Here is a 25,784-nt window from a genome sequence, read left to right on the forward strand (position 1 = left end):
AATATATTAGTATATATTAATATATATTATATATATTAATACCATAGTATTCAATATGAATAGACCACATTTCTGCCAAAACCCCATGGTTAACACAGTTACAGTGGAGACATGTGACAGTGTCTGTAATACCGGCCCCAACACACAATTCCACTTACCACAAGAAGACGTGTTCTGTGTGAACGGCCCCTACAGTGCATACAAAAATGGCGACTCACCTGGCTGACAGGATTTTGTGATCGACATCGTCCAGTGAAGGGCTGTGGGCCAAGTGAAACGTCCCAAAAATAGTTCCTCTCTTCTTCTTGATCTTTTCTGCCTGTTATGGTGGTCACAACTTCATAGTTAACATCAATACCTGGATGCTAAGCTAAACTAATTTGATATTCAGTTAAAGCTTGTAATTTTGTGAGTATGTGACCGTCTTACCCCTTCTTTAGCCACTATGAGCTGTCTTTCCGCGTTCTGTTTCTTAATGTTGTAGTATTGCACCTCCACCTCGTGTGTGAGCTGCAGCCACTTTTGCAGTGCTTCAGGAGGAGACCAGCCGCTCCTCAACTCCAGCTCCCTCTCAGCCTTCTTCAGAGCCATTCGCACCTAAAACAAACACGCATGCTCATAAATATTGGCTGAATTTCAGTGTTCTGACGAGGAAAACCTCTTCAGCAGTTCCTATAGTGATGAGACACATGTAAGGGGAATCTGTGGGAGACTGCAAGGTTCTTCAAATATTGCTGATGAGCGAATGATGAAAAGAGGCCTTTTCATAACCTTTTTGAAATAAACTAAATGAAATAAATTTATGGAAAGGTACTAGACATATAAATGATAACTTTACAATTTTCTTTTCAGACTTTCTGCAGACTTTTTGCATTCTAATAATAGCTAGTTTTCCCATTTTCTTTTATATCTATTTTATTTATTTTACTTTTAAAATTAATATGTACATTTAAATTAAATCTAAAATTAAATTAGTTGGCATTTATTTTATATATATATATATATATATATATATATATATATATAAATATATATATATATATATATATATATATATATATATAAATGACAGAAGTAAATAACACTGATTATCTCTTCATCACAGCACCTGTTAGTGGGTGGGATATATTAGGCAGTAAGTGACAAATGTGTTCAAAGCATGAAAAAAGTAGCGTAAGGATTTTATTTTGCAGCTCTTACGGGGGGTGTTCCCGGTCTGCAGTGCTCAGTATCTATCAAAAGTGGTCCAAGGAAGGAACAGTGGTGAACCGGCGATAGGGTCATGGGTGGCCAAGGCTCGTTGATGCACTCATTGAAGGCTGGCCTGTTTGGTCCAATTAAACAGACAAGCTACTGTAGCTCAAATTGCTCAAGAAGTCAATGTTGGTTCTGATAAAAAAATGTCAGAATACCTGGGGAACACATGGCACCAGGCTGCACTATGGGAAGAAGGGAAGAAGGCTTTCAGGTAATACTGTACCTGTTCCAGCTCCTGCTCTGCATATGTCTGTCTGCTCAGCTCATTCTCAGTTCCCTCACGCAGTTCTCGCAGTCTCTGTGCCTCCTGCTTGGCTGCGTCAATCTCCCTTTTCATCTGCCGCTCCAGGTTAACCTTCTCCTCCTCCACCGTGTGGTGCTCTTCTTGTGCAAGCTGCAGCCTGGACACAAACACACTATCAATCTCAGGCTGCACCACTGTTGACTCGTTACTTAACAAACAGTTAATATATATTTCCTCTAAGTCACCAGAAGGTGGAGCTCCGGAGAACTGAGTAGACATGAAAAGGGAACTGGATCTGTAATACTCTACCACACCTCTTCCTCCTCATGAAAAGACAGTTGAACAAGATGTGGCCTGTTCGATGTGGTAATTCCGTGGTAAAACCTTCTTACAGCTTTACAGGAAAATGTATACTCTCGTACACTGCTATACACTGGAAGACCGTATAGAGATTTTAGGTCATGGATGGCTAAATTTAGTTGCATTAATGTGACTAATGTGGTTCTGTGTTGAGGTCTCAATCCATTTAAAATAATTAAAATCAGTTTTGTTTGACATAATCTGTGATATTGGCAGCACATACCACGTACTTACTATAGTGATTACAATAACTGTAATAACTCGGTACTAACCCTGAGCCTATCCCTAAACCTAACTTTAACCCATGAAGTTATGCTGTGGTAGTTAGAGACAAAATATTACCAGTATTTCTTAGGTAAGTACACATAAGTGCACATACATAAAATAAAGTGCAACCATGATATTGCACAGTGTGATCTTTCCTAGGCTTTCAGCTGATGCACATGGCAGCCTTCTCTTGTGCTGACGTAGTCCAAGATCAAACAGGAAGTAAGGTATAAATCAAACTGTCAATAACATGACAGTGGCCAAGGCAGAATGTTACACTCACTCATTACTGGGAAGGGGAGCAGAAGATAAATGAAAATGAAGGAAATGAACAGCAGAGAACAACTAGAAAAGGTCACAAAGAAAACACTTAGCAGACAGACAGTCAAATAGATTTAGACAAACATACAGACACAGACAGACATATATACAGTGAGGAAAATAAGTATTTGAACACCCTGCTATTTTGCAAGTTCTCCCACTTAGAAAGCATGGAGGGGTTTGAAATTGTCATCGTAGGTGCATGTCCACTGTGAGAGACATAATCTAAATTTAAAAAATCCAGAAATCACAATATATGATATTTTACCTATTTATTTGTATGATACAACTGCAAATAAGTATTTAAACACCTGACTATCAGCTAGAATTCTGACCCTCAAAGACCTGTTAATCCTAGTTCACACTGCCCGATTTTTTCCCCCGATTTTGAGTCGCCGACAGGTTTTGCAAAATCGCCGACAAATGCCCGAGATCACAGGCAAATCGGTGCTCGTGCACGCGAGTGACAATCACGCAGTGTGAATAATCAAAGACGCGATCAGAGAGAATCGCCGACGAGTCGCCGACGCCGGTGAGATATTTGGCATGCTAAATATCTGGACCTGTCGGCAATTCAAACTCCTGCTGTGTGAACAGCGTTCTGACTGAAAATTACATCGGAGATGACCGACAGCAAATGAAAGAGTGAGATACAGGGCAGCAGGACATTCAGGGAGGAGTTATAGAGCAGAATATCAGTATTTTAATAGATATATTTACAATTCTATCAAACAGAAACAAAGCCCAAACATTTGCACATCCAGCCACAGCAGCAGCACATTACAAAATTGTTTATGTTTGAAGCAAACGTTGTGTAGTTTATCATTTTAAATAACAATTAAAAGTCTCGCGCGAGAACTCTGACGCACATGTGATCTCGCGTTGTCTACTCGGCACATCGCACGTGTAGTTGGGAAACGTAGTTTGCGCACCGGGGGGAGAGAGAGAGTTGTCGGCGATTCTTCCTCTTGTTCAGTCATGCAGTGTGAACTCCTCTGTTGTCAAACCATCGTGCAGTGTTAACACAGTAGTTACTGAATGATGCCCCAGATAGTCATGCAGTGTGAATAGAGCAGTGACCCGACGAGTTTGAAAATCGTGCAGTCTGAACTAGGCTTTAGACTACCTTTAAAATGTCCACCACCACTCCATTTATTATCCTAAATTAGATGCACCTGTTTGAGGTCGTTAGCTGCATAAAGACACCTGTCCACCCCATACAATCAGTAAGAATCCAACTACTAACATGGCCAAGACCAAAGAGCTGTCCAAAGACACTAGAGACAAAATTGTACACCTCCACAAGGCTGGAAAGGGCTACGGGGGAAATTGCCAAGGAGCTTGGTGAAAAAAGGCCCACTGTTGGAGCAATCATTAGAAAATGGAAGAAGCTAAACATGACTGTCAATCTCCCTCGGACTGGGGCTTCATGCAAGATCTCACCTCACGGGGTCTCAATGATCCTAAGAAAGGTGAGAAATCAGCCCAGAACTGGACTGGAGCTGGTCAATGACCTGAAAAGAGCTAGGATCACCGTTTCCAATGTTACTGTTGGTAGTACACTAAGACTTCATGGTTTGAAATCATGTATGGCACGGAAGGTTCCCCTGCTTAAACCAGCACATGTCCAATCCCGTCTTAAGTTTGCTAATGACCATTTGGATGATCCAGGGGAGTCATGGGAGAAAGTCATGCAGTCAGATGAGACCAAAATAGAACTTTTTGGTCATAATTCCACTAAACGTGTTTGGAGGAAGAAGAATGATGAGTACCATCCCAAGAACACCATCCCTACTGTAAAGCATCATGCTTTGGTCGTGTTTTTCTGCACATGGGACAGGGCGACTGCACTGTATTAAGGAGGGGATCACTGGGGCCATGTATTGAGAGATTTTGGGGAACAACCTCCTTCCCTCAGTTAGAGCATTGAAGATGGGTCGAGGCTGGGTCTTCCAACATGACAATGACCTAAAGCACACAGCCAGGATAACCAAGGAGTGGCTCTCTAAGAAGCATATCAAGGTTTTGGCGTGGCCTAGCCAGTCTCCAGACCTAAACCCAATAGAGAATCTTTGGAGGGAGCTCAAACTCGTGTTTCTCAGTGACAGGCCAGAAACCTGACTGATCTAGAGAAGATCTGTGTGGAGAAGTGGGCAAAAATCCCTCCTGCAGTGTGAGCAAACCTGGTGAAAAACTACAGAAAAACGTTTGACCTCTGTAATTGCAAACAAAAGCTACTGTAATATTAACAAATATTAACATTGATTTTCTCAGGTGTTCAAATACTTATTTGCAGCTGTAGCATACAAATAAATAGTTTTAAAAAAAAATACATCATACATCTAGACAGAAAAATCATACATCTAGACAGGCAGATCTTGACAGACAGACAGACAGATCTTGACAGACAGACAGACATATCTAGATAGACAGGTAGATCTTTACCGACTGACAGACATTTCTAGATAGACAGACAAGTAGACAGACAGATAGATCTAGACAGGCAGACAGACAGATCTTGACAGACAGACAGATCTAGATAGACAAAAGAGTAGACATACAGACATATCTAGATAGAAAAATAGATCTAGGCAGACAGACAGATCTTGACAGACAGACAGATCTAGATATACAAACAAGTAGACATACAGATCTAGATAGACAGATAGATCTAGACAGACAGACATTTCTAGAAAGACAGACAGGCAGACAGACAGATAGATCTAGACAGATAGGCAGACAGACAGATAGATCTAGACAGACAGGCAGACAGATAGATAGATCTAGACAGGCAGACAGACAGATAGATCTAGACAGACAGATGGACAGACAGACAGATCTAGATAGACAGCCAGACAGGCAGACAGATAGATAGATCTATAGACAGACAGAAAGGCAGACAGACAGATAGATCTAAACATAGACAGGCAGACAGATATATCTAGACAGACAGATAGATCTAGACAGAAAGGCAGACAGACAGATCTAGACAGACAGACAGACAGGCAGACATATAGATCTAGACAGACAGACAGACAGACAGTTAGTTCTAGACAGACAGACAGGAAGACAGACCAATAGATCTAGACATAGACAGGCAGACAGATAGATCTAGACAGACAGAAAGATCTAGAGAGACAGGCAGACAGATAGATAGATCTAGACAGACAGACAGACAGACAGACAGAAAGATCTAGACAGACAAGCAGACAGATAGATCTAGACAGTCAGACAGACAGAAAGATATAGACAGACAGATAGATCTAGACAGACAAACAGGCAGACAGATAGATCTAGACAGACAGACAGACAGATTAGATCTAGACAGACAGACAGAGAGACAGATAGATCTAGACATAGACAGGCAGACAGATATATCTAGACAGACAGATATATCTAGACAGGCAGGCAGACAGATAGATCTAGACAGACAGACAGGCAGACAGATAGATCTAGACAGACAGACAGATAGACCTAGACAGACAGACAGACAGGCAGACAGATATATCTAGACAGACAGATAGATCTAGACAGACAGATAGGCAGGCAGATAGATCTAGACAGACAGATAGATCTAGAGAGACAAGCAGACAGATAGATCTAGACAGACAGACAGACAGAAAGATCTAGACAGACAGAAAGATCTAGACAGACAAACAGGCAGACAGATAGATCTAGATAGACAGACAGACAGATTAGATCTAGACAGACAGAAAGACAGATAGATCTAGACATAGACAGGTAGACAGATATATCTAGACAGACAGATATATCTAGACAGGCAGGCAGACAGATAGATCTAGACAGACAGACAGACAGGCAGACAGATCTAGACAGACAGACAGGCAGACAGATAGATCTAGACAGACAGAAAGATAGTTCTAGACAGACAGACATACAGAAAGATCTAGACAGACAGACAGATAGATCTAGACAGACAGACAGATAGTTCTAGACAGACAGACAGAAAGATCTAGACAGACAGACAGATAGATCTAGACAGACAGACAGGCAGACAGATAGATCTAGACAGACAGACAGATAGATCCAGACAGACAGACAGGCAGACAGATAGATCTAGACAGACAGACAGGCAGGCAGATAGATCTAGTCAGACAGATAGATCTAGACAGACAGGCAGGCAGATAGATCTAGACAGACAGGCAGACAGGCAGGCAGATAGATCTGCACAGGCAGATAGATCTAGACAGACAGGCAGACAGGCAGGCAGATAGATCTAGACAGACAGATAGATCTAGACAGACAGACAGACAGACAGACAGACAGACAGACAGATATATCTCTAGACAGACAGATAGGCAGAGAGATAGATCTAGACAGGCAGACAGAAAGACAGTGGGATTTAACTTTGGTTGCATCCCACGTGGTGAGGATCAAAGTGGAAACAAGGTTGATCTCTGTTCGAAACGGGATTTAGAGTGTGGGACGAGACAGAAGTGCCACACATTCAGATCCATGTGCTGCTCTTTTACACCGGCCATACTTACACAGTGACTTAATCACATTAGACTCAAATAAACATTCCTCCGCTACAGCTTTTCCTTGAGTAAACCAATATAGATCACCAAACTGCATCTCTTTCCTAATAAGGCCATTGCTTTAAATTAATGCACCATAAAGAAAGGATGTTTGAATCATTAACTTCTCCGAGGCCTCTGACCTCTGAAAAAAGACAGAGACACGTTCTCTGTTCTGCCTCAGCGCAGCGGGCGCCAGCTGAACTGAGCACGCAGCACGATAGTGCGCTTGTCTGAAACACTCTGAGCCGGATTCAGTGCACTGCCCGTCCTTTTTCCATTTAAGGAATTTTGAAGGATGCTTGGATCACCCTGCAAGAGTCTTTTGACTTGAACAGACAAAGATAATAGGAAATTTAAAAAAATCCACTAAAACCACACTGACGACATTGCTGTATTTTACATTTATTATTAAGTCACTTTAGACCTAATAAGCATGTATTCATAGTAATTACTTCTGTATGTTAACATTAATATTTCAATAAAGCATTAACTTTTGTTCAAGTATTATTTATCTAATTAAGGCAAGCTGGCATGGACAACGGCCAATTTATAACATTTTTGGTAATCCAAAAATGACCAAGAAGAAATCTGTGATAGACGAATCAGAATCAAGTATTCCATAGAGCTGTGTAATAAAGTAAACTATAATAATGAAGTATAAAGCAATACACATTAGTGCTCATTAGTGTAATATTAGGCTGCTGCTTACTAATATAATATAATTATCTGGTGAATCATGCTATTAGAAAAGTGATGTAGCCTCCTGTGCTGTAAGTTAAATGTGATGGCACTATTCTAACTGGACAAAAACACTAAAAAAAGATATTTCACATTGTCAAATCCTCTATTCTGTATCTCTGAAGTGTCTGGACCTGACTAGCAATTCTAAAAAATATAGACAAAATTGCCTAAGACACTACTAAGTATAACTGCTCCATATTGAATAATCAGACTAAATTTTTTGAAAAGTATACATATGTGAACTAAGCATGAGGCTAGACCTGACAGCATCCTGTGTCTACAAACGTACTCTCTTTAAATCGATGTCATTACCAGCTAAAAGGTGAACCTTGTTTTTTTTTCTTTTGCTTGAGGTGTGATGTAACTATCCAGAACGTTGAAAATGGAGTTGAGTTCTTCAAACTCCACCTACAGCAATTACCTACAAAAGTAGTCCTGCCTCACAAAGTTGATTTAAAACCTTTTCTTTCCACTTTTTTACTGTGAATCTTGTAATATGCGCATCACAGTTGTGAGGTTTATTGTTATTTTATTTTTGGTTTGGTTTGGTTATTTTAGCAAAATGGTCTTTTGCAAAATGGTCCACACATGAAAAGTAGTTTGATAACAACTGCAATAAAGTAGCTTATAGTTAACAATCACTTGTTTACAAAGTGCCATGGAAAGTCAAACTATCTTTACAGAAAACCGACTTATACTTATTTCAGTACTCTCTTGGAATATCTGAAATGTATTACATTATTAGCAGATCACATTTAACACATGGGGAAACCAATTATTTAGTCAACAATTAAAGAAGGTCCAGGGGCCTTTTCTTTGTACGTTGCTAACTCAGTTAGCTGGATTTGATTGTTGACGATTTGGCTTGATCTCGGATTGTTTGGTTCTTCGAAGCTCATCCTGGACTTGCTGTCATAGCAACAGGTCCGTTAGCTTAAACCTGCTCGGGAGCAGGCTTATTTCATGTAAAACAGGATTAGATCTTGAGGTGATACTTAAAATCTGTCCCAGCCACTGCTACTTTATTACAAGAGTTCATTACTGAACCAGGGGCAATAATAATTAAAAATTATAATAAATATAAAATTTCATTTGAAAATAATATTTTAATGTTGTGTAAAATTTGTGTATAATACTATAGAGGCAGTCACTTGATTGAGAGAGATTTATTTGTGAATTGTGACGGAATAATTACTTTATAGTTTTATTGGAGGTTTACACACATTGTGCAGTTAATCTTTGTCGTGCATTAATGTCAGTGATGACGGATATTATGGGAGTGGCTTGATGAAGCGCAAGAGATGCAGATCATATGATCTTGACTGTTAAGAAACTTTAATTAATATTGTCACATAACAAATTTTCTTCAAATTGAATTAAAAATGAAATTACAACATTAAAATAAAAATCTAAAGTGTGTGCAAATATAATAAAATCGTGAATATAAATTATTGGGAATCATGTTCATCAAAACAGTGCACATTTAATTTATCTAACTTTTATGTTGGTTTGGTCGTTTGTCTGTTTCCTTATAAAGGTCCAGAAAATTCTTTGACAAGTTTTTTTGCCAGGTGGCTTTTTTAATATGATGTCATTGCGTTGTCTTGACGCCAGCCAATCGCTGCATTGCTGATCGTGGTTTTGGAGTATCGATGCATCTGCCCTCTTCAGGGAACACAGGCACGAGCAGTGATCTCAGATAATTTAATCCAGATATATTAATCCAATCTGCAAATTCGTTTGAAGAACCAAATAAAACAGAGATCAGTTATCAGTATTAAAAGATCTGGGATCTGTAAAATCCTCTCGGATGTATTAAGCGAGGTACGAAGAACGGGCCCCAGAACTTGGCCTTATGAATAAGTAAAATAGTTATTGTAATTGTTTAACTATATAAACAATTACAATTACAAAAATTACATATAAATGTTTAACTGTATATACAATACGGATATACTTACAATTAAGACCATTGATATCTCCTCATTACCATGCTTAGTCCAATGTTTTGCTTTCATTTTACCTTTAGCATTTGTTATGAAACATAGCAACCTACACATAGAGCTACAACATGCCACAGTTCTAATATAAATCTTTAAAGATAAATCTATTCCCCTAACAAATTATCCATGATAAATTATATGAATAATATATGTTATATAATATTGTTATATAATATATGTTATTATAAAATAATATTTTATCACAATACAACCCTCTATGCACACCTTGGCAAAAAAAAAAAATCGCCATTGGCTAGTCGATGTTTTTTTTTTCATATATAAACTTTCATATATTTTAGATTCATTGCACACCAACTGAAATATTTCAGGTCTTTTATTGTTTTAATACTGATGATTTTGGCATACAGCTCATGAAAACCCAAAATTCCTATCTCAAATAATTAGCATATAATGAAAAGGTTCTCTAAACGAGCTATTAACCTAATCCTCTCAATCAACTAATTAACTCAAAACACCTGCAAAAGATTCCTGAGGCTTTTAAAAACTCCCAGCCTGGTTCATTACTCAAAACCGCAATCATGGGTAAGACTGCCGACCTGACTGCTGTCCAGAAAGCCATCATTGACACCCTCAAACGATCGGGTAAGACACAGAAAGAAATTTCTGAACGAATAGGCTGTTCACAGAGTGCTGTATCAAGGCACCTCAGTGGGAAGTCTGTGGGAAGGAAAAAGTGTGGCAAAAAATGCTGCACAACGAGAAGAGGTGACCGGACCCTGAGGAAGATTGTGGAGAAGGACCTTGGGGGACCTGCGGAAGCAGTGGACTGAGTCTGGAGTAGAAACATCCAGAGCCACCGTGCACAGGTGCCGCATTCCCCAGGTCAAGCCACTTTGGGCTACAGAGAAGCAGCACTGGACTGTTGCTGAGTGGTCCAAAGTACTTTTTTCAGTTGAGAGACGCAAGACCCAACACTCTGGATGAGCTTAAGGCCGCTATCGAAGCATCCTGGGCCTCCATAACACCTCAGCAGTGCCACAGGCTGATCGCCTCCATGCCACGCCGCATTGAAGCAGTCATTTCTGCAAAAGGATTCCTGAACAAGTATTGAGTGCATAACTGAACATAATTATTTGAAGGTTGACTTTTTTTGTATTAAAGCAGCACTAGGTAACTTTTCAACCTTCATAATATATTTTTTAAGACTCTTGTGATGATAAATCGACTTACAATAGGTTGAATGACACGTCTGCCATAGCCTGATGGGGTCTGTATCATTTTTAATCGTTCTTTTAAACTTCAGGTTTCGGGTAGTAACCCGAGAACAAAAAGAACTACAAAATTCGACTGCTTTACGGCATATACGTCATTTCCACCAACACCCACACTTCCTTAAATTCGGACGTGCGAGCCCAACTTTGTTCGTCGGATAATATAGTCATGTCCGAAGCAGCAGAGACAAATAAGAAAGAAAAGGTTTTGTTAAGCAATAAGAGGAAACGAAAAAGTGATGGGATTAAAGGCAGGACGAGGATCATGATGCGACCAGCGTTTGCTCGTCTGCGTGAGCTGAAGGAGGCGTGCCTGACCGATGCTGTCATGCTTGTTATGGTGAGCTACCACTCAAACATTGAAGTATTATATAGATTCTGTAAAATGGTAACCAATAGACTACTACAATGACGCTGGCTTGTAAACATGAGCATCGTGATTATTTGGCGTTTGAAAAAAATAAAACCCATGAAATTATATTCATATGACATGCTGAAACATGCCACTGACTGTACCTGGGATGAAAACATTTCACACGCGCCAACAGAAGAAAACCTGCATGTGAACTCTTCTTGCAGTGTTCAGGTTAACTGTTAGTGCTGCACCAACCCACGGCGTCACTTTTATGAAGTTATTTGGCCCGTACCGCACCACTGTATATATTTTTATAACCCGCCCCGCACCCGCGACCATTAAATAGACATACGGGGTCCGCAGGTTATGAGACGACCTGCGCATCACTAGTTCAGGGCTATCAGGGTTGTCATGTCAACAAATGCACTCGCGATGGCATCCCCTGTTGTAGGATGACAGAGCTTACGACAGTAGTTGAGGACATTATTTTTTCCAAACTGTAGGGGGACCCCGAGAGTAAAAGTTGCCAAGTGCTGCTTTAAAAACACTTTTCTTTTATTGGTCATATGAAATATGCTAATTTTTTAAGATATGAATTTTGGGTTTTCATGAGCTGTATGCCAAAATCATCAGTATTAAAACAATAAAAGACCTGAAATATTTCAGTTGGTGTGCAATGAATCTAAAATATATGAAAGTTTAATTTTTATCATTACATTATGGAAAATAATGAACTTTATCACAATATGCTAATTTTTTTGAGAAGGACCTGTGTGTGTGTGTATATATATATATATGTATATATATATATATATATATATATATGATTCCACCTAATCAGCAAATCTTTGTAAAATGGCACCACGTTTTACATATCTGAACACTCTTAATATCAGTCAAACCACAAGCGCAGCACTGCGGTCACAATGTAACCTGCATAGAAGACTGGCACAGAAGAGAAGAAATTCTTCAATAAAGTTTTTTTTTTTTTTGCACACAAACATTAAGGTTGAACCACTGGAGTCACATAATATTGGAATATTTTTAATTATGTCTTTACTACCTTTCTGGACCACTAAAGTAGTAGCTGTGTTTGTTGTCTAATTTGTGTTTAGAAGATGAATGAAGGTCTTACAGATTGTAACGACATGAGGGCGAGTAAATAATCACAGAAATTAAATTTTTGGGTGAACTAACTAACACTTTAATGACAGACATTATTAGGCGCATTGTAAAGAGTTGCAATAAATACAATAGAATGTGATAAATTCTAGTAAAGGTGGTCATTAGTAGTTTTAAAAGTTTGCAGGAGGATGTTTTTTTAGTGGCTAGTTTTAGATCATGTTCGACTTTCTTCATAGCGTTTTACTAAATTTTCAAAAGAACTCAAATGGGTTGCACATTTTGTTACAGAAACAGTTTGTTCACATCTTATCACACTTGAAAATGCGCTGGTGAACGTACCAACATTGATTCGTGAGCCACTCATATTATGCAGATAACTGATCTATTCAGTTCATATACAGCTTATAAAATCAAAGCATGTGTGATCCGGTGTGGGCGGTCAGAGTACCGGCCACATGTGAGAAGTGCGAAACGCAAGATAAAGTAAGGGTATGCGACAGATTACGTCTTACTTCTGCTGCAGGTCCAGGAGGCTCTGCTCAGCTCTCTGAAGCCCTTCTAGGTCCTTCATCATCTTGCCCACGTGGTCCCTAGAATTTCGGTTCTGGATAAAGGCGAACCAGCATCCCCCAACTCCAATCACGATAGACACGACCAGCATTAAGTCCTTCAAGTGACTGTGTCTCGCTGCCAAAAAGAGCAAAAAATGACACCTGAGTAAAAATAAAAGGGAGAGTTCACCCCAAATGTACAATTCATCCAATATCGATTGATTATATTCTTAGATTAAAATATGTTTTTCTATGATCTGTGCCTTTACACTACCATTTTAAAACAGCAATATTGTGAAATATTATTTATTTTTTAAAGAACTGCTGTCTTGTTTGAATATATTTTAAAATGCATCTCCATAAAACTGGTCAGCAGCAGGAAGCATGAAGTGCTCTAAAACTTCCTGGTATACGGCTGCGTGGACCTTGGCTGCGTTGACCTTTGGACTTCAGAAAACCAGAATTTATTCCAGTGATACAAAGCTGAATTTTCAGCATCATTACTCCAGTCTTCAGTATCACACAATCCTTTTGAAATCATTCTAATAGGTTGAAAATAACAGTTCAAAAGAACATAATTTATTTATAACAGACATCTTTTGTAACATTATACTATATATGATTAATTTCTTTCAAGAAAAAAATTATCTTAGTGGCCCCAAACTTATGAACGGGAGAGAATAAATGTACTGTACATAATGGAGTAATACACTAGCGTATCACATACTCTAAAGACAGTGATGTCATGTGAGAATTATGACTCTTTTTCAACACACATTCCATCTGTGACCTCAGCTGACCCTGACATTGGCAAAAGCAAATGAATGTTTTCTTTTCTAATGCCTACATCTGCAATCTTCTTTTAACGTCTATTTCCAATGTTGCTTTTCAGATTGAAATAAAAGTTAAAGTATTTGACTGATGGGTTGATGACACTTTCATCATGTTGATCAAAAATACAAATACATATTGTGGTTAAATACAACTAAGAAAACCCAAATATTCTTTTTAAACAGACTGATTTTACCAGGATGTGCAATGTGGACTGACTTGAATTTCTATGAACTAACAAAATCACAAACCCAAGAGTAGGAAGAAGGTAAATGGAAAAGAGCCAAGGATTTTATGGCATGAGTAATACATCAAATCAGGGTCTGCACAGTCTGACTGTCTTCATGTCTCTACAACTGCAGCTAGCATATGTGAGGGTTGCACAACACTGTGAAATAAAACACACACATACCGCTTTTAACAAGTAGTAAAGTAATACAAACAATGAGTAATCTACTTAGAAAAAGTCCCAGAAGTGTTAAAAATAATGACATGTTTATGCAACGTCTACATTTATCCGGATACATTTGAAAGCACATCTTCTGTTCATACTGAGACAGTCATTTTGTCCTGTGAAAACTGAGTTTTCTTAATGTACAAGCTTCAGCTGTGAAGATTGAACTTTGTCCAGAAATGCATTATCACTACTGCAGCCGATACCCGACTGTCTGATTTTGATCCATCTGTATTATACTGGCATTGTTGTGCCTGCTATTAATTTTCATAGTGTTTTAGTAAATAAGTCCAGTGGCGTTTCCCACAAAGGTGGCGCAATCAGCTGCTTAATGGGAGGATCTGGATTAGTGAGACCTATTTCCATCTGCGATTTCGCTGCTCACATCCTGCTAAGGAACATAGCAGGTGATGGCACATCTAGATGTGCCAAAATATTTGTGAGTGGAGGGTGTTGAATCCCTCAACCTTGACGCTCCCGTATCTTAACCGGCTTGATTTGGGATCAGGTTAAATCTCCTGTGGGTTTACTGAGGCTGGCACATAATAAACTTATGTCTTGGATTTCCTTTTCAATTATAGCACTGTGTTTGGATAAAAGAGCTCTTTGAATGTATATAAAGGAGTGCTGTGTTTGCACACGTAATCTTTGACCAAGTCTATGGAGGTTGGATGGCACAGTTTTTCATCAAATGCTGTAACTGAACATTTTACATAGACATAGTTTTCCCATTAGTAATGCAACCCCCTAAGACCCTATAGTCAGATTGTCTACAACAGTGAAGAACCTTCTACTGCAGACAGTATAAACAGTGACCGGAGAGGCAAATAACTGCCATAGCTGAGATTATTAGGAGACTCCAGATGGAATCTGGAACCAGGAGGGATCAACCAATCATACGTATTGGTCTATTTATATACAGTATATAGAGTAATTACACTAAGTTCCTTCAATTAGTATGACTTTCCAAGAACATAAAGGCTCAAAATATTTTTAAACAATTTTTATTTCAAAAAGAGAGTCTTCCACCCAGCAAACTCTCAGAGCAATCTATCAAGTTAGCAAAGGCTTTTAGATCTTTTAGATATAATTAATCTTTGTTAGAGCTACAAAAGTGATTTTCTCTTTATATTTTTTTGTTTGATTAATATTAATGAGCAGCAGGAAAAAAATTGGCATTTTGGCATAATTTTGCATGTATGTGCCCATTCAAGAACAAAAAGACGAAAGAGAGAACCAAATTAAGTTCTCTTTCTCATCTTCTTGCGTTTAAATGGTTTAAAATCGCTTGAATGTTTAAACTGACAGGGCCTAAAACATCTATGATGGTTAAACTTTGCAATTAATCCGAGAATCATTATGCATTTCGAAATGTGGTGCCTGGTCTGTATGGATCAACTACGATCCCTATACATGATGATATCAGTGCTAAAACAATATATTGTGCAGCCCTAATAGCAACATGCTAAAAACTATTCTGAAAAGTAACTGCATAGAAACATATTGGTAACCAACCACAACACCCTAAAAAAAATCTTGTTTAATCAGCAAGTATTAACTCATAGTTTAAATGCATGTCCACATAAAGGAAAAAAATGGAATTTTAAACGTCAGGTCACATAAAAGAGATCAATGATATCCTTCTAAAGCACTGAGAAGAAATATGGATGCAGACATTGTGTGAGCTGAAATTCCTGCAACAAATATCATGCAGTCTTTGGGATTATGATGGCGCTGTGTCTATCTAATGTGATCTTTGATACCTTTGACTCTGGCTGATTTTCTAGGAAGAGACATTCATGTGAAATCTGAATCATATGATGAAATGCCCTCAACCAATACATCCCCATCCATCTCTCTATCTCACCTATTTATTGACAATATCCCTCTCTTTTTCTGTTTTACCAGCTGTACTTGAGTATCACGCTGTAATGGCTGACATTAATGGGACATGCCTCTTCTGTCTGGCTCTTGTTCTCCAATAAGCCTGGCTATTTTCAGAAGATATTTGCTCACAAGAAAAGAAAACATAATAAACCAGTTCTTGATTTCAGCACATAATCAGCACATAAATACTGCACAAAGAATACTGCAATATGGACTTCATCCAGAAAACCCTCTGCAAACATCAATCCAGAAAAACGTGTTATGGCTCGCAGAACATTTCAACACTAGTAGTTTTCTAAAACTTCTAAAACAGGAAGAAGAATCAAGAAAACAGTTCCAACAATTCAGTAGAATTGGTCTACTGAATACAGAAATTCAGTCACGCTAAAATACAAAATAAAGTCTGTAACAGCTATGAACAATATTGTCTAGAGACAAACAGTAGTGATTCGACAATGACTATTTTTGTGTGTTGTTCCAAACAACTAATAATCAATAATGGTAATCAAATGGACAGTTTGAACTGATTCACAGAAACTTCTAAAGGTGTGTTTGTCTTTGCATCATAGGTGCCGCGCAGACATATCAAGATGTTTGATATCTCTCTATAGGCGCGTTCACTACGGAGATGGCGGTCGTCAAATTAATAAACTAAAAATAATAACCCTGACGCACACTATGGTTAACCAAGTATTAACCGCTAAGGGCCTCGGTTAACGGTTAATGAAAAACTTGAAAACGTGCAGCCCAAGGATAGTGCTACAATCAACCAGAGCAACAAAGGTGAAACGGAGCTCGTTGACTGATTAAACATTCGCTGTATGCGGTTCGGCAAAACTCTGAACTCCAAATGACTTCAGTGCCGTTCTTTGTAATTTTCTCAGAGAAAAGCTTAACTCCAAGTCTTCCAGAGTCGCGGTCAAAGCTGATTCGAAAGACCGCCTTTTGCCAGTTTCTGTGTTTACTAGAAGCACGCAAACGCAACTCGGCCGTCGTCATTATGGCCCCACCCACCGACTCTATTCACAATGTGATTGGCCCGGCAAGAGTTAGGCGATTACAGCTCAGATGGGTATTGAGAGTTACTAGACGACACTCGCGGGCAGATTAGATTTAGGGTGCGTCTAGTTTTCGAGGCTAGGGAATGTGCCCAAGTTGCCCAACAAATTCGTATTTGTTTGTGTGAATCATTGTTCACTGGACTGCTTTGCAAACAAGTGTCAGTAAACCCAGGATTTGCACAAAAGTTGCTTCTCAAAGATTGTTGAAATCCAACTTTATATCCAGAACACTTAAAGGACAACTCCGGTGAGAAATGAACCTAGGGGTAATTAACAGATGGTTACCGAGTAGATCGTTCTCTGGGATGCGTTTTCATGAAAATCAAATGTAAAGAGTTTTATCTTTAAAAACAGATTAGCTTATAGCGCTTGTCTATGGGGCACAGGGTAGACACAGGGTGATAAAATTAAATCGCTAGTTAAAACCACTAACAAGGCTCAAAATAGCCTCACACTAACACAGTAGCATAATGAGGGTCCCTACATGCAAACCGAAGCATTGAGAACTTTGTAAGTGTACAAACAGTTTAATAAGAAGATACTTTATAAACATAGTGCATTACGCGTTCACGGACAGGCACCATCTTGGAAAACAGTCTCGACTAATCGATCCGCGAGCGCTGTTCTAAGTGAGCTGGTCGATAGGAATTAAGTTTGTGAAATGTAATAACATGGACATTTTATTTTTATTTATTTATTTTCTCTGTTGTGTTCAGTGTTTTCTTCCGGAAACAACGGACCATATGAGATTCCAAGTCACAGTTCATCACTTAGCACAGCGCTCGTGGCTCGATGAGTCGAGACTGTTTTCCAAGATGGTGCCTGTCTGTGAACGCGTAATGCACTATGTTTATAAAGTATCTTCTTATTAAACTGTTTGTACTCTTACAAAGTTCTCAATGCTTCGGTTTGCATGTAGGGACCCTCATTATGCTACTGTGTTAGTGTGAGGCTATTTTGAGCCTTGTTAGTGGTTTTAACTAGCGATTTAATTTTACCACCCTGTGTCTACCCTGTGCCCCATAGACAAGCGCTATAAGCTAATCTGTTTTTAAAGATAAAACTCTTTACATTCGATTTTCATGAAAATGCATCCTAGAGAACGATCTACAATGTAACCATCTGTTAATTACCCCTAGGTTCATTTCTCACCGGAGTTGTCCTTTAAGTACTGCACTTCAATGTCTGTTTGCAAATCTCCTTTCTGAATGTGCTAAAGCGACTAAAGTTACAATTGTCTCTTAGTGTATTCACAAAGACCAGAGTTTGTTATTTTTAACCCAAAAATGCTCACTGCCTGTACAATTCAGAAGCGCACTTTTATTACTTCTTAAAAATAAAACTAATGTTTTATTACATAGCTCTGTAAATAACATAGCTCTGATCTCTGTGAAAACAGAGACAATAGTATAACTTTAGCCACCAAATAGCATCCTAATCAGCACATTCACAAAGGTGATTTGCGTACATTCACAAAATATAACGTGCGGTACTTTCATGTTCTGAAAATAAAGTTGGTCCAACAGTGTTGGTATTTATCCATCTTTGCGAATTCTACTCACTGCGTGAGGTTCTCCACACTGAAGTTGTTGTTTATCCAAACTAGTGCAAGCTGTAAAGGCTCCGTCCTTTTCTGAAAAGGGGACGGGGAGCAGCAGCTCATTTGCATTTAAAGACACACAAAAACAGTGTACAAAATGATTAACTGGCATGCACTGCTTCAAAAGTCAGACTTGACTAAAAGTCAGCTGATTGGTCTGTGTAGTGCTGCATGAAGTCGAACACACCTTTAGAATTAATTCATTCAAAGCGACGGTTTGAACTGATTCACAGAAATGAATCAAACTTTCCAATGCTTGCTAACTAATCAGAACTGATTAAATCATATGGACATTTTAACTAATTCACAGAAATAAATCGATCTTACTAACTCTTGCCAAAAGAGACCATTAAAACATCTCAAACTCAAAAGTCATGAGACAATTTACGTATAATATATAACTACAAATATATTGCCCAGTAAATGATATATAAGCCCAGTCTTAGTACAGAGTGCTACTCACGTGGAGGTCCAAAAAGCACTGTGTCCAGAGCCTTCAGCTGCAGCTTCTGTGCATGACTGCGGTCTGGTATTTTCAGCACAGACAGTAGAAGGGTGGCATTTTTCACTGCAAGTCTGTAAATGGAACAGACACAGAGTCAATAAGTGAATCAATAACTTTGATTAGTCAATTAATTTCCGTCCAACCGCTGAAAAATGTTTTATACACATTAATGGGTTAGTTCACTCAAAAATGAAAATTCTGTCATTAATTACTCATCCTCATGTCGTTCCAAATCGGTAAGCACCTTGTTTATCTTAGGTACACAAATGAAGATGTTTTTGATGAAATCCAAGAGCCCGTGTCAGACTCTTGCGCTGTTGACGTAGTGCAAACAGTAAAGTGCTTCCTAGTTCTACGGCAGAACAACATGTGCGCATGCATCGTGGTGCTCACGTGAACAGCGTTGGCCAGTGGTAAGCCAGCGTTCTGGAAGTGCTGTGGTAATTAAATAGCTGTCTATGTAGGGGTCCGTAAGCTCTCTTAATTTGGTTTCTGAAGATGAACGAAGGTCATAGGGGCTTGGAACAATATGAGGGTGAGTAATAAATGACAGAATTTTTGGGTGAACTAACCCTTGATTATAAGCCATCTTACCTGGGCAAAGCTTTGCCACTGATGTCATTCTTCCTAAAGGAATCAACATACTGAGGTAACTCCACACAGCGGATGAGCCACTGTTCTGCTTCCTCTACTGTCCAATTATACACTAAAAACAAAAAAACACATAAGTGATGCTTGTGGTTTACGGTGTCAGAGGACACTGAGAACATAAACATGGAAGATCCGACATTCTGAATGATGGAAGCTAAAGCACAAAGTATACTTCGGCCGATTGTCTGCGCACTGCCTGTGTGACCTATTTTTTGTCATTAGGAGGACATCAACGCACAATGTCCACGTACACCCTTAATATTTGTGTCCGTGCAGATTGTGCGTGTACAAGAGCGCATGTACGAGTGACTTGAGTGCTTGATAACAAAGCCCACCAGATGCTGAATGCATCTTTCTGCACTCAAGGCCAACGAAGTATACTTTGAAAGGCTCGTGTTTTCAGTTCCAGCTCTATAATTCTTACAAGTCTACATGCATTCAAGTTTATGATGTGGCTAACAGGAATGACTTTGAAATTGCTCTAAAATGGTTGACTGCTTCTCAGTGTTGTATAATTTATATCAAATTAAAATAAACTGTGAAAACCTTCAGAGGCCTTCCAGGAGTTCCACATGTCCTCCACTGTGATCAGCAGATCTGCTCTATGGAAGCTGTTGTGTTTTCCCTTAGGGTCATGGTACTTTAAGTCTTCCCTTAGAAACTGTTTAAGGAAACAAAGACTGGATTTTAGCATATGGTTCAGTGGTTCTTAACTGATATAATTTTATGATAGGGTCACATGCAGCAGGTGTATAATCATATGAACATGTATAGTTAGGATTGTAAAATAAATAGGCGTAACTATATCTAGAGGAGAAAATGAAACGAAAATCCATTTTTCCAATCACAAGCTGGTCTAGGCTTGATTATTTGAGTTTCTAGGAGAATTTTCATTTTACAGAACTGTCTATTTGCATAAGTCAACAAATTGCAAGAGATTAGATGTTAAAGGTGGGGTAAGTGTTATTTCAAAACCGTTTTAGTAAAAGGACTCGGTCCGAGTGGAATAACAAACTTGTAGCCAATCAGCAGGTAAAGGGCGTGTCTATAGGGAGACAAGAGGCTCAATGCGGGTCATTATTCAAAACACACGAGTCACACAGGATGGACATTAGCCAAGAAAGAACTAATATATGCTGGCTTTTGCTTGAATATCCTCGCGTGTCATGTTCACTTGTTTGTCCATTTGCGATCGTATTGTCGCTCACTTCAGCGATGATAAAGACCCGTTCATTTCCACACCGTATGGAGCATCTAAATCCCCTCAGTGTTTCAAGGTTTCAAGTGTCAGCTCAAAAATGTGTCCGACAGATAAGATACTATACTCCTAATATATGTTTGTTTCCTCTTTTCATCTATATTACCCATCCGGTCAAAATTGTAATATGTTGTTAGCTGGACTATCGAGCTTGTATACTAACGTTATCAAGTTGTTCATGAGAACTGTTTGTGTTTTGTAATCGCTATAACTCTAATTCTGTCATAACTGAAATATGTCGTTAGCTGGACTATCAAGCTTGTGTTCTATCGTGTTGTTCATGAGAACTGTTTGTGTTTTGTGATCGCTGTAACTCTAATCTGGTCATAATTGTAATATGTCGTCAGCTGGACTGTCGGCTCGTGTTCTATCGAGTTGTCATAAGAACGGTTTGTGGTTTTGTGATAGAAGAGGGGACTTTTTCATTGAATATTCGACCTGGATTAGTTACACACAGATTCTGCTATAGTCGTTGCCTGGGTTACGTATGTGTGGGGCGGAGCTATCAAAATAGGGCCGAGACCCTTTTTGGGGGTAGGGGCGTGTTTGTTTTGGTGATTTGAAATATCATCAACGGTTACCAGATATCACTTACCCCACCTTTAAGCCAGTAAACAGTTTATTGGGCATATATTCAAATCGTAATACTTTGTGATCAAGTAGTCTTACTAGAGCATCAGACAACTTTAAATGCTGATAGTTTCACTGGTTCAACTGCCTCACAATAACTAACAGGACTGTCTATAGCCTTGGTCAGATCGCGGTTGGTCAGCAGTAATGCTGTTTACTCAGTGCTCAGATGTGGCATTCACATGAAAAATGAAGCAGCAATTTTCAGCATTTTTGTTTGTATCTTTGATAATCTTGCAAGACATATTTTACATCTACAGTCTATATCTCCACCTCAATGTATTTTATCATAATAAAGTTTCAGTTGAATGCTATTACAGATTAAAAATTTCTATAACAGCAATGTGTAACTTGTGCTCATCTCTGCAAAAGCTCTGCAACAAACAGACCACCAGTAAAGCTGTATACCGCATTTGTTGTACTTCAATGCGCTGCTGTATCGCACTGTCAAGTCAAGTTTATGTTTATTCGTAAAGCCCTTTTCACAATACATATTTCAAAGCAGCTTGACAGAAATCGGTCTCCAGTGAGCAAGCCAAAAGCTACTGTGTCCTTTCAAGTAAGCAAACTTAGCACTTGTTTGTACATTGGGCACCATTCACAGTGCTGCAACATCAATCTCTCAACAAAGCAGACCACGAAACCACAGATGAATTCTGCAGCCCTCACCCCATCCGTTTCTGTCACGTCCACGCTGCCGTCTGCATCATCGTCCATGTCTTTATGAATGCTGCGGATGGCCTCAAAACTTAGCAGTGCATTTTCATCCTGGCAAAGTAGCTCATCAATACCACACAGTTCTGAGGAGAGAAAACAATGAGATATGAGACAGAATGTCCACTTAAACTACACAATTGCTCTGTTACAAAACAGGCTGCCTACAGAGGCATAGTTTAAAGGAATCTAGCCATGTGTCTATACACTCACCTAAAGGATTATTAGGAACAAATGTTCAAATTCTCATTAATACAATTATCTAATCAACCAGTCGCATGGCAGTTGCTTCAATGCATTTAGGGGTGTGGTCCTGGTCAAGACAATCTCCTGAACTCCAAACTGAATGTCAGAATGGGAAAGAAAGGTGATTTAAGCAATTTCCAGTGTGGCATGGTTGTTGGTGCCAGACGGGCCGGTGTAAGTATTTCACAATCTGCTCAGTTACTGGGATTTTCATGCACAACCATTTCTAGGGTTTACAAAGAATGGTGTGATAAGGAAAAAAAATCCAGTATGCCGCAGTCCTGTGGGCGAAAATGCCTTGTTGATGCTAGAGGTCAGAGGAGAATGGGCCGACTGATTCAAGCTGATAGAAGAGCAACTTTGACTGAAATAACCACTCGCTACAACCGAGGTATGCAGCAAAGCATTTGTAAAACCACAACATGCACACCTTGAAGCGAAATTGGTTTCTTGAACCTGAGAATGAGTTCACTGTACTAAAATGGCCCCCACAGTCACCAGATCTCAACCCAATAGAGCATCTTTGGGATGTGGTGGAACAGGAGCTTCGTGCCCTGGATGTGCATCGCACAAATCTCCATCAACTGCAAGATGCTATCGTATCAATATGGGCCAACATTTCTAAAGAATGCTTTTAGCACCTTGTTGAATCAATGTCACATAGAATTAAGGCATTTCTGAAGGCGAAAGGGGGTCAAACACAGTATTAGTATGGTGTTCCTAATAATCCTTTAGGTGAGTGTATAATGTATAATTTTTTAATGGAATATATGTGTAGTTTCATGCTTATAGAGTGCAACAGTGCACACTCCCTTTTCTCAGCAGAAGAATTTTTCCTATAGAAACTCTTTGTTAAAGAGTTATAAACTAACCACACAAACCAGCTAGAAGGTGAATCCAAACATTGCAAACTTTAAAATGGAAGCAAAAAAAGGCACAATAATTGTGTACTAAATGGCATTAAAGAAGAAAAGAAGTACAATCTCATGAAGAATTGTGAATGATGTATACAAATGTTTATGTGTAACGTGTGGTAGTAAGCCAATAGGAAGAACAGCAGAATTCAGTCTATTCAGAAGTCAATCTAAACTGTATTTGATCCAACAATAGAAATTTCACGAGTTTGTGTGCCCATATAATCTTAGTGAAAGTGGTAAACAGATTTGGCTTGCTGTCTGCTATAGAGGGGCTCGGAGAGGATATTCTACCCGAGCTCCGATTGCCCCCCTATAACAGGCAAATTGAATGAATAAAATAATGAATGAATGAGTCATTTATATAGCGCTTTCATATGTACTACTGTACACCCAAAGCGCTTTACACTCATGTCAGGGATCTCTCCTCAACCACCACCAATGTGGTGTACAAAAGGAGGAGCAGGGGAGGAGGAGGGATGCTTCAGGAACCAAAAAGGGGAAGAGGTAAGCTGCTGGTTTTATACCTTGGTATTAATTGAAAGATTAGATGGGCGTACTCCTCCCGAAATTACGTTTATTAACTTCACTTCACGAGTTTGTGTGCCCATATAATCTTAGTGAAAGTGGTAAACAGATTTGGCTTGCTGTCTGCTATAGAGGGGCTCGGAGAGGATATTCTACCCGAGCTCCGATTGCCCCCCAAAAACATAATGCAGAAATAGACAGCAAGCAAGAATCATGGAAATTTGAACAGCTCATGATTACGGGAGGAGTCTGCATAATTATTCCAGAAGACCCCCCAAAATTGTTAAATAGACTGAATGGAAGATGGCACTGTAGCAGTACTGAGGTAGGTAACTGCTGTGGCAGTTTATGAAATAGGTGAGGGGTTGCAGCAGCATCAAGCAGAGCACTGCAGCAACATTCTCGAATTGGCGAGGCGCTGCAGCAGCATCAAGCAAAGCACTGCAGCAACATTCTCGAATTGACGGGGCATTGCAGCAGCATCAAGCAAAGCGCTGCAACAACATTCTCTAATTGACGGGGCACTGCAGCAGCATCAAGCAAAGCGCTGCGGCAACATTCTCAAATTGGCGGGGCACTGCAGCAGTAGTCTCAAAAATGGTGGGGCACTGCAGCAGCTTTCCCAAATTGGCAGGGCACTGCAGCAGCATCGAGCAAAGCACTGTGACAGCATTCTCAAACTGGCGGGGCACTGCAGCAGCTTCAAGCAAAGCACTGCAGCAGCATTCTCAAAATGGCGGGGCACTGCAGCAGCATCGAGCAAAGCACTGCAGCAGCATTCTCAAACTGGCGGGGCACTGCAGCAGCTTCAAGCAAAGCACTGCAGCAGCATTCTCAAACTGGCGGGGAACTGCAGCAGCCTCCAGCATTCTCAAATTGGTGGGGCACTGCAGCAGCTTCAAGCAAAGCACTGCAGCAGCATTCTCAAACTGGCGGAAACTGCAGCAGCCTCCAGCATTCTGAAATTGGCGGGGCACTGGGGCGGCAGTCTCAAAATGGTGTGGCACTGCAGCGGCAGTTTCAAAATGTCGGGGCAATGCAGCAGCATTGAGCAAAACGCTGCAGCAGCAGTCTCAAGATGGCAGGGCACTGCAGCGGCAGTCTCAAGATGGCGGGGCACTGCAGCGGCAGTCTCAAAATGGCGGGGCAATGCAGCAGCATTGAGCAAAACACTGCAGCGGCAGTCTCAAGATGGCAGGGCACTGGGGCGGCAGTCTCAAGATGGCGGGGCACTGCAGCGGCAGTCTCAAGATGGCAGGGCACTGCAGCAGCAGTCTCAAGATGGCGGGGCACTGCAGCGGCAGTCTCAAAATGGCGGGGCAATGCAGCAGCATTGAGCAAAACACTGCAGCGGCAGTCTCAAGATGGCAGGGCACTGCGGCGGCAGTCTCAAGATGGCGGGGCACTGCAGCGGCAGTCTCAAGATGGCAGGGCACTGCAGCAGCAGTCTCAAGATGGCGGGGCACTGCAGCGGCAGTCTCGAATTGGCGGGGCACTGCAGCGGCAGT

General features: G+C 39.9%; 1 protein-coding gene across 3 annotated transcripts in view; it reads right to left on the reverse strand.

Moving 5' to 3' along the window:
- stim1b (stromal interaction molecule 1b) overlaps nucleotides 1-25,784 on the reverse strand; it is a 49,510-nt gene that overhangs the window by 7,998 nt on the left and 15,728 nt on the right. For all 3 annotated transcript variants that reach the window (XM_067424492.1, XM_067424491.1, XM_067424490.1), the window contains exons 3-10: nucleotides 22,544-22,674; nucleotides 20,533-20,647; nucleotides 19,930-20,041; nucleotides 19,294-19,406; nucleotides 12,959-13,133; nucleotides 1,481-1,658; nucleotides 430-597; nucleotides 219-319 (exon numbers count right to left, since the gene is read on the reverse strand). In XM_067424492.1, coding sequence (XP_067280593.1) covers nucleotides 219-319; nucleotides 430-597; nucleotides 1,481-1,658; nucleotides 12,959-13,133; nucleotides 19,294-19,406; nucleotides 19,930-20,041; nucleotides 20,533-20,647; nucleotides 22,544-22,674 — 1,093 coding nt within the window. The remainder of the gene's footprint in view (nucleotides 1-218; nucleotides 320-429; nucleotides 598-1,480; nucleotides 1,659-12,958; nucleotides 13,134-19,293; nucleotides 19,407-19,929; nucleotides 20,042-20,532; nucleotides 20,648-22,543; nucleotides 22,675-25,784) is intronic.

The sequence above is a fragment of the Pseudorasbora parva genome, chromosome 18, assembly GCF_024679245.1.
Source record: "Pseudorasbora parva isolate DD20220531a chromosome 18, ASM2467924v1, whole genome shotgun sequence".
NCBI lineage: Eukaryota > Metazoa > Chordata > Actinopteri > Cypriniformes > Gobionidae > Pseudorasbora > Pseudorasbora parva.